This window comes from Aquarana catesbeiana, linkage group LG10, assembly GCF_042186555.1.
Source record: "Aquarana catesbeiana isolate 2022-GZ linkage group LG10, ASM4218655v1, whole genome shotgun sequence".
Classification (NCBI taxonomy): domain Eukaryota; kingdom Metazoa; phylum Chordata; class Amphibia; order Anura; family Ranidae; genus Aquarana; species Aquarana catesbeiana.
Genome location: NC_133333.1, coordinates 86,223,188 through 86,237,208, shown reverse-complemented (window position 1 = coordinate 86,237,208; position 14,021 = coordinate 86,223,188). Strand labels below are relative to the sequence as shown.

Below are 14,021 nucleotides of genomic sequence, written 5' to 3'. Positions count from 1 at the left end.
TAAATACAGTACTTTCTTCAGCTTTGTATATAAAACAAAGGAGCATGGGGGAGCTCATGTCAATAATGGGGATATTGACACAGCCTCAAATGATCCACAATAGTCAAAACGGGATATGGTCCAGAAATATTTAGACGGAATAAAAGATGGATAAAGCACCTGGACCAGATGGCATCCACCCACGGATCCCAATATAAATTGAGATCTGTCATTTCAAAGCCATTGTTTCTATTTTTTAGGGACTCTTTAATGAATGGGATAGGTCCACTGGATAGGGCCAATGTGATGCCTATATCACTGACGCATTGTCGGACCTGACAATGATGACCTCTCAACTCTTTCTGGAAGGTTTGAAGTGCATACCATACTGCTCTCAATTCCTTCCAGTTGGATGATCTCATCCTCTCCTCCTTTTCCCAAGTCCCTTGTGTTATCTGAGAGCCTAGATGTGCTTCCCCACCCTACGCCGCTTGCGTCTGTGGTTAAGATTTGGGAAATAGGTAGGCTCCACAGCCTTCCTTTGTTCATGTTCTCTGGTCTCCTCCAGCACTATAAAGGTTCTTTTTACCCTTGCTGGCAACAGAACCTTGGTGTCTAAGGATTCCTGCCTGTGATCCCATATCTTTAACAGAAACATCTGCAGTGGCCGGAAATGCAGGCCTGCCCACTGTACCGCTGGGATTGCAGATGTTAACAGTCCCAGCGTTGACATTATCTGTCTTATGGCACATAGTAAGTTGGCTTTTAGTATGCTTACTTCCCTCTGAATTTTTCCTATCTTCTCTTTGGGTAGAAACACTCTTTGTTGCGCTGAGTCTATGACATACCCCAGGTACATTATCTGCTGAGTGGGTTTTGGTTAGATTTTTCCAAATTTACCAGCCAACCTAGACTCTCTAAGAACATCTGCGTATATTTGAGGTTTTCTAGTAACTTCCCGTGCGACTCTGCAAACAGGAGAAGGTCGTCCAAATAGGCAATGATGGATATGTCTTTGACCCATAATGGTGCTAGAGCTTCGGCCAGAATTTTTGTAAAAATTTTGGGCGATGAGGAGAGGCCGAAGGGTAGAGCCTGAAATTGAAGGTGCACGATTCCCTCTTCCGTCTCTATTGCTAATCTTAGGAATTTCTGACACTCCTGGTGTATCAGGATGTGGAGGTACGCGTCCTTTAGGTCTAGGGAAACCATATAACAGTTTGGGGGCAATAGCATCCTTACTGAATATATGGAATCCATTCTAAACCTCTTGTAGGTTATAGATAAATTTAAAGGTTTGAGGTCTGACCTTTCCTGAAGTTTTCTGCACTCCGAATATGTGGGAGTAGAAACCCTGACCTCTCTCTCCCTTTGGTACCTTGATGATCACATTTGTTCTCTGAGTTCCTTTAAGGATCTCATTAACCCTCTGGCCTTCTCCTTGTCTTTTGGAAGTTTGGTGGTGATCTTGAGAACTCTAGACGATATCCTTCCTTTATTGTTCTCAGAATAAATCGGTTGGAAGATATTTCTTTCCATTGCAGGAGGAAGGCCCCCGGTCTTCCTCCCACTGTGACTACTTTGTCATTTTTTGTGGGTTTGCTCAGGACGACGAAAAATCGCTCCTCCCTCGCCTTTCCCTCTCTGAACCCAAGGATTCCTCTGGGTCTCCATTTTGGGAGTTGTAAAGCGGGATCTTGTATTCCCTCTTTGTCTCTTCTTATTTTGTGGCTGATTCCAATTTGCTTTACGCTTTAATGGGAACGCCTTCTTTCTATCTGCGGTTCGGTCCAGCACCTTCTCTAACCCTGGTCCGAACAGCAGGTCCCCTGTAAAGGGAATCCCGCAGAGTTTGGCTTTGGACGCGCAGTCTCCCTGCCATATCTTTAGCCATAGGGCCCTTCTTGTGGAATTGGCTAGTGCGGAGGATCTGGCCGCCATTAGGACCAGTTCTGCGGAAGCGTCTGCGATATACGCAATGCCTCGCAGCAGTGTGGGGAAATTAAGCTAGGATCTGCTCCTTCACAGTTCCTTCTTCAATGTGAGCCTGTAATTGGTTTAACCAGAATTTTACGTTCCTAGCCACCACCGTGACCGCCATAGCTGGCTTCAGGCTACCCACTGTCGAGTCCCATGATTTTTTTTAATAACGAGTCCATCCTTTTATCCATCGGCTTGGATAGAACCCCCATGTCCTCAAATGCCAAGTCCGTGTGCCTTGACACCTGCAAGAAGGCTGCATCTAATTTCGGAGTTTTGTTCCCTACTAATGCTGTATCTTCTGTGAAGGGATACCGTCTTTTTAAGGCTTTAGAAAAAAATGGTTTTCTTTCAGGTTCCTGCCACTCTTTTTTAATAGACTCTATTAGGACCTCATGAATAGGAAAATTCCTCTTTTCCTGTTCCCCTAAGCCCTCATACATCTGATCGTGCAAGGATAACGGTTTATTTTCTGTTGATATACCTAGTGTGGTATAAATGGTCCCTAAAAGATGATCTACCTCTTCTAATGAGAGCTTGTATCAGGATGGCTTTCTGGAATCCCCATCCAGAGCTTCCCCCTCAGACTCTTGGGAGCCGGATGTTGCACTGTCAGGTTCCTCTTCTGCCTCCTCTCTAGGGGCTACTGAAGGACCTGCGCTAGTGGAGGGTATTGCCTGCGTTTTCAGTAACGTTGTCTGTGTCAGAGGAGCAGTCTGAAGCTGTGGCATTTGGAACCCTTCAAAAAAGGTTTTAAAGGATTCGAAAGTATTGGACAATTCCTTAACAGATGCCGCTAGCTCACCCTGCTCTGAAGAATGTTCTTGTACTAGTTTACTAATACAATCCTTACATAAAGCCTTTTCCCAGGAATCTCTAAGGGTAACTTTACAGGAAGGGCACCTCTTTTTTGAAACATGAGGGGCCCGGGCTTTTTCTGTTTTCTGAAAAGACATAAGAAAAAAACCCACAATAATTAATATACAGTACCCTCCCCTGCATAATTGCAGGAGTGCAACATTTTCCATTTGGGCTTGCCTCACCAGGGGCCCTATGAATCCACCCTCTGACACCGGAGGGTCCTTTACCTACCCCCCCCCTTACAGATGTCCCACACTAAAGGTAGGGGGGGGGGGTGGTTCAGGCCAGGAGAGCTCCACCATAGGTTCCCCTTACCTTTAAATGGCTGGAGCTGGTCTCTGCTGGAGCATTGCAGTCTGAATCCTCTGCATCCGCCATCCTTGTGTCACCTCCGGAGCCTCTGCTGTCTCTACAGCATGAACGGCTCCTCTCCAGCCCATGCCTGGCTCCTTTTCAATATTCACGGCCGGAAGCGGAAGCCACGAACCCGGAAGTGCACAGGCCGTGCAATCCCAATACCCGGCATGGATGCTGTTTCAAACGCTGCTGGGGGCATGAGACTGCAGGAGCTGCGCTCCGTTTCACCGCGCTCGGTGTTGAAAAGGCGCCCCCCGACCTCAACCTGCGCTCAAGGATGCGGGGGTGGCAATTGAAGAAAAGTTTCTTGACCAGGTTAGTGTCATAACCGCTGTGGGTCTGCACACTAACATCTTCCCTGGTCTGCCCTAGGAGTCTCTACTCCTCTTTACGGACATGCTGCCTGAGCCTCCCTCTGGCTCTCCTGGCTTGGTTCCTGTGTTGTCTCCCCTCTGGAGGAAACACAAATAAATGAGGAGCCAGCAGGGAAGGAGGAAATTTATAGCAGCTGGCGTGGTGTTTCCAACAGAGGGGAGGAGCCAAGGTCTCAGGTGGCTGTCCTGAAAGACGATTAGGGGAAAGTTTGCCATCTTGGTTACCCTCTCATCTCTATGATTAAGCCCCATGGGTGGAGCGAAACATGTCAGCGGAATGTAGTCAGGAGGAGGTTAGGCTAAAGATGCATCTTCATCTGTCTGAATAGTAGCTGGGTTCCAGTGTTCTGCGTTTCCAGCTTCTGACTTGACAATCTCATTTTCTCTGTCCTTCCTGATGACCCAAGAAAGGGCAGGCGGCTTCAAAATTTACCATTTCTACATGAATCTGTCGGCTTAATTTCTCTGGCTTACAGTCTTAAAGGAAGTGATACACCATTCGCTGTAACGGCTCAGTCTATCAGGAGTGTTGGTGCTTTTTGAGCTTTTCAACCTCAAGCTTCAGGAGCTCAACTTGTAACCCAGCTACCTGGTCTTCAGTTCATACCTTTATCAAGTTCTACCAGGTAGATGTTCAGGCCTCTATGGATGCTTACTTTGGGTGGAAGGTTTTGCAGGCAGCTGTGTAAGGTTCTAAACTATTGTGGCTTTGTTTTTGAGACCTGTTGCCCTCACCACATATTCAGTTCACTGGGACTTCCCCATCATAGAAACAAAAAAGCAAAACATTGTGTAAACCCAAAAGGCTACCTCATCACATTTATTAATCATATGCAAAAATAGTACATATAAAAACAGCACAGACCATGTAGTGAACAATTCCCAATCCTATCCCTCCCAGACAACCCTACAAACCCCACCAATTTGATTCTGAAGAAGTTCCGGGGGTGGAACGAAACATATATAGATCCATTTGGAGCAGCACCCCTCACACCCCCTGATGTACTGCATTCTGCAATATCGGTTTACATAATACCACTTGCCTGACGGACTAACCAGAGTCTTTTAGTGTGCTGTGCTACAGGATCATCCCACTTTACTACAGCTCGCTGCTCTGCACTTGTCCTATGCTCTATAGCAGGGATATGCAATTAGCGGACCTCCAGCTGTTGCAGAACTACAAGTCCCATGAGGCATAGCAAGACTGACAGCCACAAGCATGACACCCAGAGGCAGAGGCATGATGGGACTTGTAGTTTTGCAACAGCTGGAGGTCTGCTAATTGCATATCCCTGCTCTATAGGATGTCAGCAGCTGGCATTATCTACAGGAGATACTGAACACCCGTACTATTCACACAGGACACCTGTAAGGACTTCCACTGTACTTGCCTTCTGAACGAACTTGGCTGTGAAGTTCTCTGGCTATTTCCACTAAGAACTATGGACCATAGGAACAACATATAATGGCTGCTGAAAAACCACGGAACAGTGAGCAATTTATACACAGACAGACCGACCGACCATATCGGCAGTATTCATGAGGTACCTAGAGGCTCTGAGAGACAGTGGTTTAGTACTGGCCAGATCAGATGTCTATTATGATGCCAGAAATGTTTGAGCTTATGTCCTTTGAAGCTATGCCCTAGTAGTGACTATTTCTGTGCCATTCACCTTTGAAACCAAACGGAGCAAGCAGTGAATATCACGTTTATTCCTTATGAGGTGTTTAATAACCATATATACTGTAGCAGATTGCTGGACATCTTAGCACCTGCTGCCTCTGTGCATTTATCCTACAGGCACTCTTGCCTGATATTCTGGACTGGATGAGGACTTACTGTGGTTTTTTGTATTGTTATAGGACTAACAGCAAGGCTCGAAATCAATTAGATTTTACATCCATCCCTCAGGTGCAGTCGTCTGTCAGATTGCACTGCATTTTCCCTTAGTGGCTTTAAGGTGCAATGCTCTCCTCTCAGCTGCTTGGGTGGATGTATGAATCCCCATCGTTATTATTATACAGGTTTTATATAGCGCCAACAGTTTGCGCAGCGCTTTGTTCAAGTAACTATCTTTGCAGGTGTAGTCACCAGGGGTTTGTTTCATCTCTGTGAGGTGTTAGGAGCATAGTCGCACATTCACAGCTCCTTGGGGAGATCCCGGTGAGGCAATTCATAGGTCTAGGGGGTGAGGGAATTGGTGGGGTTTGCAGGGTTGTCTGGGACGGAGGTGGGGGAGGGATAGGACTGGGAAATGTTCGCTACATGGTCTGTGCTGTTTTTATATGTACTAATTTTGCATACGATTAATAAATGTGATGAGGTAGCCTTTTGGGTGTACACAATTTTTTGCTTTTTCCTTTCTATGGTTATTTGTTGCCTTACACTCCCTGCCCGCATGTTGGGCGGCACCATCCATCTATCCTTTATGTTCCCAGCTTTCTTTTTCTTTACTTCCCCATCATAATTGATATGAATTTGTCATGTGTCCTTGAAAGTACGATAAAGAAAACAGGATTTTTGGTTTACCTGTAAAATCTTTCTTAGAGTACATTACAGGACACAGGGGTCCCACCTCTCATCCTGTGTTGTACATTATGGCTACAAAACCAAGGTTGTGTCTAGCTGGAAAGGGGTTATACCTGGGAGTTGATTACTGTCTTTTTTGCTAATGCCTAATCAACTGAAGGCGACAGCATAACCCTATGGTAATGCATATGAAAATGCCATGACCTGTGATGTACTCCAAGAAAAGGATTTTGCATGTAAACCAAAAATCACAATTTATGCAACCAGTCGTGTCATTTACATAATTTTCTGCCACAACACACAAGCCGTGCCTGGCTTAGTGATGCAGATTTATGTTTTACACTTCCACCCTCACGTCTATTCACATTGGTTCACTGACCAAAGACAGATGTTAAAGCGGAGCTCCACCATTATCTAACCCCCCCCCCCCCCCGATGCCACATTTGGGGGGGGGGGGCACAGTGAAGAGCAGGTACCCAGTTTTGACAGGTACCCACTCCCATGTGATCACTCGGAAGTTCGGCTCCCCTCCTCCTTCCCCCACCGCTGGACTATTCACAAAGCGCAGCGCGCAGTAACCAGTTGTGAAGCTGCAAGGCTTCACTGATGGTTCCCCTTACAAGCAATGGCAGCACTAGAGAGCCAACTGAAAGATCAGCTGGGGTGAAGACACCGTGGGATCCCTGGACAGGTGCCCTAATATCAGCTACAGTATTTGTAGTTGCTGACCTAATTTTTCTGAAGGAGCCAGGAGCTCCTCTTTAAAGAGGAAGTAAACCCAGCCCCTCAAATGCTTCTTCTTGATAAATCCAGTCTGATGAAGCTTTCAATAACATTCTGCATTATGCTTTCCCCCCTAAGGATGTTTCTTACTTTTTTTCCCCAGTTGATTTGTAATTCCTACTTCCTGGTTGCAGCCAGCGCCATTTTAACTACTGTCTTCTGAGTCTGAAAAGCAGTTTACTTCCGCCCCATTTTTCTGTTTGTCCCGGCTGTAACCTTGCACATGCTCAATAATGTTGTAGCCAAGCCTTGTTTTCATTTCCGATTAGTATAGCAATAACGTCCCACATATTGAAGCATAGAGAGGTGAGCAGGCTTTGCAAGACATATTTATTGATTGTTTAATGTGTTGTAAAAAAAAATCTACATGATAAAAGGTGATCTCCTTGCTCCTGTGCGCCATGCAAAGTGCTAATGTTTACACACCCTGTGACGTTGCAAGTCACATGGGGTGTTTCAGGAACTTGTGAATGGCACTGAACCCTTACGGGATCTCGGAGCTGTGCCGTAGAGAGGAGATGCACACATATGAATGGACTGACAGCACAATGAACGTCCCGTGAATCGGGCGAAATATACGCATACGCCAGTGACATCATGAAAATGAAAAGGGCAGATTACAAGCAAACGAAGCAGGTTAGAATGGACTCATACACAGCAATTTGTAAAGTGCTTATTACTGATTTAAATGGGGAAAAGTTAGCTGGGTGAGTTTACAACCACTTTAACCACTTGCTGCTCAGGCCAATTCTGACACTTCACTCCTACATGTAAAAATAATACTTTTTTTGCTAGAAAATTACTCAGAACCCCCAAACATTATATATGATTTTTAGCAGAGACCCTAGGAAATAAAATAGTGGTCATTGCAACTTTTTATCTCGCACGATATGTGTGCAGTCATTTTTTAAGCATGTTTCTTTTTTTTTTTTTTGGACAAACCGGTTTCATGAAAAAAAAAAAAAACAAACAAAAAAAAAAAAAAACCAGTAAAGTTAGCCCAAGATACCCATTATGTCACACTTTGAAATTGCGCACACTCGTGGAATGGAGCCAAACTTCGGTACTTAAAAATCCTCATAGGACAATGCTTTAAAATGTTTTACAGGTTACCTGTTTAGAGTTAGAGAAGGTCTAGCTCTAAATTATTGCTCTCACTCTAATGTTCACGGCGATACCTCACGTGTGGTTTAAACAGCGTTTACATATGTGGGTGCGATCCACGTATGCGTTCACTTCTGCGCACAAGCAGGCCAGCGCTTAAAATGTTTTTTTTTTTTTATTGTTTATTTTACTTTTATTTTTCTATTTTGGACACTTTATCACTTTTACTCCTATTGCAAGGAATGTAAACATCCCTTGTAATAGGAATAGTGCATCACAGGTCCTCTTTACAGCGAGATCTGAGGTCAATAAGTCTCCATATATTGCCTCTAGGCTGGGAAGCCTGAAAAAAAAAAAAAAAGAGAAGAAGGGGATCCTGGCTTCCCAACTGAGGCGGCGGCATTTTTTCCCAAAAGATCATATAGCCGTCCGGGGTAAACTTCCAGAATGGACCGATTCCTTCTCCCTCTGGCCGATCATACGGGCGAGCCGGGAGAAGCACCGGAGGGCGGCGGAAGGGGGAGGGACGTCCCCTCCCATTGCCTGTAAGAATGATCAAGCCGCTATGATTGTTGTTACGGTGCAGGGAATCGCCGGCTCTAAAAGATGATATCTGAATGATGCCTGTAGCTGCAGGCATCATTCAGATATCCCCACTCAAAGTCAACTACATCATATGACGTTGTTGGGTGGGTAGTGGTTAAGAAATTAAAGGGTTACTAAACCTTTTTTTTTTTTTTTTTTTTAATAACAAACATGACATATTTACCGTCACTGTGCAGTTGGTTTTGCACAGAGTAGCCCTGATCCTCCTCTTCTGGGGCCCCCACATCGGCACAAGTAGCTCCTCCTTTTCGAGGGCCCTGTCGGGGAAGCGTTCTTCTTTGGGACATCCGTGCGGGCGTTTTCCCGAGTCCTGCTTCTGCATCTATTGACACAGACAGCAGAACTCGGCCCCGCCCACCGCGTCATTGGAGTTGATTGACAGCAGTGGGAGACAATGCGCTGCTATCAATCTATCCAATCAGGACACGAGACACCAGCTAGAGCTGGTGTGCTCGTCCCCGGGGAGAAAGACTGGGTTCAGGTGAGTAGAACAGGGGCACTGGGGGGCTGCAGCACGACCGAAGGTTTTTCACCTTAATGAATATATTGCAAGCTTAGAATCAGGTGGGTTTATGTGGGCTCCTAAGCTCAAATCAAACCATCTGATTTCAAGCTTACAATGTTATTGCTGTGTAGGTCATGAAATGCATTTTTATTAAAAAGATGCAGTGAAGCACTATAGGTTTTTATTAGGCTACTCTTGAAAAGCCATCATAACAAATAACAGTGTTCTGCTCACCTCAATAGTAGGATCATACTCATCAACAAAGTGGTTCTGTATGAGCTGGATGGTCAGAGCGCTCTTGCCCACGCCTCCAGCACCTACCACAACAAGCTTGTATTCAGTCATTTCACTTGCACAGATCCTGTCTAAAGGCAAAAGATGATAAAATAGAAGTATTAAAATTTGTCAGCATATCACGTACAAGAGAACAAGCGTCACAAAGAGATCTGCGTTAAATTATCGAACACTCAGACAAATGTAGAAGATAGCAAGTCTGAAAAGCGAAACACATCTGGACAGTAGATTTGGATCATAGGGGTAAGTGTAGTTACAGTCATGTGAACAACAAGTACACGCCATTACATTTGTTGACTTTTTCCACATATCTGACAGGCAAACATTAGATCTTAATTCAAAGAGTGCCCATAAACAGAGGTGATATGCTTGAACAAATGACACATAAAAGCAACATAGCGTATTCATTTATTATAATGTAAATGAATGAAAATGCAGATTTCTCACAAGGACAAAGTAAGTAGACCCCACACTTACCACCACTTCAAATCCATTAAAGCGGAGTTCCACCCATTTAAAAGTGAGCAGCTACAAAAAGTGTGCTGCTGCGCCGGCATTGTAACTGTGAATGCCCGGCTGTGGCTTCACAGCCGGGCACGCACTGCGCATGCACGAGCCGCGCTGTGTGCTGTGAATGGCCGGGCAATCTTCTGGGACCTGTGAAGTGTACCAGAAGATTGCAAAGAGGGAGGTGAACTTCCTTCCAGCGCCGCAGAGCCCCAGGAGGAAGTGGGAGCTGGATGCCTCTAAAGAGGGTATCCGCTCCCCTCCCACCCCCAAAAAAATGACATGCCAAATGTGGCATGTCAGAGGTCACCATCACTTAAAGCGGAGGTTCCATTTTTGGGTGGAATTGTTGGAATCCGTTGTTCCAGATAAGGTGCATTGAGTACAACCCCTTTGAAGGTGGAACCTGTCTTATCTAACCACTTCCTGTCTGTCCTATAGCAGAATGGCGGCCAGGCGGTGGTTCGGTTATCCTGACTGGGCGTCATTACGTCCAGCAGGATATCATGCAGGCGCAGCGATCAGTGGTGCTGTGTGTCACTCTGACACACTACATCTCCGATCGTAGTAAGGAGCCTCTGACGGAGGCTCCTTACCACATGATCAGCTGTGACCAATCATAGTGTGAACCAGGAAGTGCCAGTAAACAGCTTTCCTCAGTTGGCGCTGACAGGGAAACCCGATCGGCAACTCACCCTGTCAGGGGGAGGGTCTGTGCCGATAATTAGCACACTAATTATCAGTACAGCCCCATCAGATGTGCGCCATCAGAAAACACCTGTCAGGGTCCCATTAGAGTGCCAATCATTGACCATCAGTAAAACCTGTCACCACCTCATCACCAGTGCTGCCCATCAGTGCCATCTATTAGCGTCCATTAGTGCTGCATATCAGTGCCCATCAATTCTACATATCAGTGCCACCTCATCAGTGCCCGTCAGTGAAGGAGAAAACAACATTTTAGAACAGAAACAAAGAAAAACTTTTTTTTTTTTCAAAAATGTTTGTCTTTTTTAGTTTGTTTATCAAAAAGTTTAAAAAAGACCCAAGTGGTGAACAAATACCACCAAAAGAAAGCTCTATTTGTGCAAGCTGAAAATTTTCCTGGGCAAGAAGGGGGGGTGCCATGTATTGAAGTGGTTAAACCTCAGTTATCCAGGGTCTGCTGTTCTATTGTCATGGTGACCACACATGTCAATATCAAAGATCAACCGAGCTCTCGAAGGTCCTCAGAAAGAAAGTTGTGGATGCCAATGGGTCTGGGAAGGGTTTTAAAAATAGTGCTAAATTGGACAGAGCCTGGCAGCGAACCGACATGGCCACCTAATCCTCGCTATTCGCTCGCACAAGAGGAAGAGCACTGAACACTAGTAGTTGCAGCCGCCGCCAACAGCGTCATCCTCCACCTCTCAGCCCAGAGACCTAGCAAGGATGTCCTGAAAGAAGAACAAGCTGCCGACGCCCCGCCGGGTCACAGAATTTTTCAGCGGCTCGTGGCCGGACAGTTCCCAAGATGGCGCCACAGAGGCAGAGCAGCTGCTCACATGCTTCTCCACCATGCTCTGCACAGGGAGACTGCTGCCAAATGAAATGCTCCAAAGACAAAGACAGAAACGAAACACAAAGTAGCTGAGGATGAAGGGGAGGGAAGGGATTTTAAATCCTTTTTTGTGTTTCCTGTTGAAGATGGAGTTATTCATCTCTGAAATAGCTGTCCTGGAAGATAATTTGGCAAAACTGCATTTTTGCTTGCATATGACTGAATGATGGTAATCCTCAGAGCTTCATCACATTCACTAAGCTCTGGGGAAAATATGCGTAACTGCAAAGTGCTTAAAGGACAAGTTTTTCCTTCTTAAAAAAATAAATAAATAAATAAAATGCACATCTTTTGCAGGAAAAAAAAAAGTGCATGTATGGGTTTTTTTATTTTTTATTTTTTTTTTTACTTGAAGCTTGCCATGCAGGACTCCTGCAGACTTGTCTTTTTATCTGTTTGCTCGTACCGCCAGGCAGATACACACTGAAAGGAAGAGAGAATGAACTACCAAAGCACTCAAAAGCGCCATAGCAGTTCATTAAAACTACTAGCCGAGAGCTGCAACTTACAAACTGCTCAGTCTATTTGCCTTTAATAAATTAACCTTAAGTTAGGCTCTGCTTTAAGGTCACCATACACATTGCAATCTGACCATACAATCAAGATTAGATTTACCAAAACAGTTAAATCAGTTTGTATTCAGTCAGGCAGGCCCTTGCACTAAATCTACAGGAGATTGAACAGACTAATGTGTATGGCAGGCTTTAGACCAGGGTTTCTCAAACAGGGTTCCATGGAACCGTGGGGTTTCTCGGGCAATTTTTGCCTCTCAGATACCCACCAGAACCAAATGATCTTTTTAGCTATCTTTAACCACTTCAGCCCCAGGCCATTTGGCTGGCCAAAGACCAGAGCACTTTTTGCTATTCGCCACTGCGTTGCTTTAACTGACAATTGCGCGGCCGTGCGACGTGGCTCCCAAACAAAATTGACGTCCTTTTCCCCACAAATAGAGCTTTCTTTTGGTGGTATTTGATCACCTCTGCGGTTTTTGTTTTTTGCGCTATAAACAAAAAAATAGCAACGATTTTGAAAAAAAAAAAAAAAAAAAACATACATTTTTACTTTTTGCTTTAATAAATATCCCCCAAAAATATATATAAACAAAATTTTTTTCCCTCGCTTTAGGCTGATATGTATTCTTCTACATATTTTTGGTAAAAGATTTTTAACATGACTGCGACATTATGGCAGACAGATCGGACACTTTTGGCGTGATTTTGGGACCATTCACATTTATACAGCGATCAGTGCGATTAAAAATGCATTGATTACTGTGTAAATGTGACTGGCAGTGAAGGGGTTAACGCTAGGTAGCGCTGTAGGAGTTAAGTGTGTCCTAGGGAGTGATTCTAACTGTGGGGGGGTGTGGCTATATGTAACACGACACTGATCACCACTCCCGATTACAGGGAGCTGTGATCAGTGTCCTGTCACTAGGCAGAACGGGGAAATGCTTGTTTACATCAGCACTGCCCCATTCTTCCTCTCCATGAAACAATTGTGGGTTTCCCTGCGGACATAGAGTCCGCAGGACCCGCGATCACATTCACGGAGCTTGCTGCGGGTGCGCACACAATGGCACGGCGGCAAATTTAAAGGGATGTACTTGTATGCCCATTTGCCTGTCCGTGCCATTGTCGACGTAAATGTATAGGCAGCGGTCGGCAAGCGGTTAGGGGTAATTCTCAACGTCCACAAGTGTAAGGATTCTTCCTACTGACCTTCACACTAAAATATTATGAATTGAAGTTATAGTAATTTTTAGCAAGGGGTTCCTTGAGCCCGGAAAGTTATTTCAAGGGTTCCTCTGTGTTGAAAAGGTTGAGAAAGGCTGCATTTGACGGTTGCGCTTGCACAGCTCAGTTTACAATCCAGGGATCACTATGAGCAGGAAGGTAAGTATGTTTTATTGCAGAAGAGGCCTTGCATTTCTCTATTGCGATAAAATGCCTGCCTGCTCACAGGGTATCACAGCGGAACTTTAGTGCCTACAATGATCAGCTTTTATTCATTTACTGTAAAATGTTTATCACAAAAGGACAAAAAAAAACCCCAAAAAACTGTTGCTATAACCGCTTAAAAAGTGTCGCTGCCAGGCCCTGTGCTCCATTTTGTACACTCAGGTGGCCAAACCATTTTTGCAATTTTTCCTTTGCTTTTTTATTTTTCACTTATAGCTTTCAGAATTTGTGAAAGACCCCCCCAAACCATATATTTTCTGAAAGCACATGATCAGTAGAATAAAAAGAAGGTGCTACTGATTTTTTTTTTTTTTTTTTTTTAGACCCCGCAGTGTTTGCACAAATGTTTATCAAACTAATGTATTTGCAAAAAATACATTAAGACCATTATTAGCAGATAAAAACACAGCACATTTTACAAAATTCCTACTAAATATAAAAGCTTAACCTGTACTGAGTTAATAATTAAAATATATTTGTAACTTAAAGTTGTGCCTTTTTGCGAAATGGTGAAAATTGAACAGACGCAAAAGTGTAAATATCCAAATTTCTCAAAGAATGTGAAGGTTTTCATTTT

At 44.5% G+C, this 14,021-nt stretch overlaps 1 protein-coding gene across 2 annotated transcripts in view; it reads right to left on the bottom strand.

The window, feature by feature from the left end:
- Positions 1–14,021, bottom strand: part of LOC141110762 (GTPase KRas-like) — a 79,712-nt gene that overhangs the window by 51,289 nt on the left and 14,402 nt on the right. For both annotated transcript variants that reach the window (XM_073602355.1, XM_073602354.1), the window contains exon 2: positions 9,314–9,444. In XM_073602355.1, coding sequence (XP_073458456.1) covers positions 9,314–9,424 — 111 coding nt within the window. In that variant the 5' untranslated portion in view covers positions 9,425–9,444. The remainder of the gene's footprint in view (positions 1–9,313; positions 9,445–14,021) is intronic.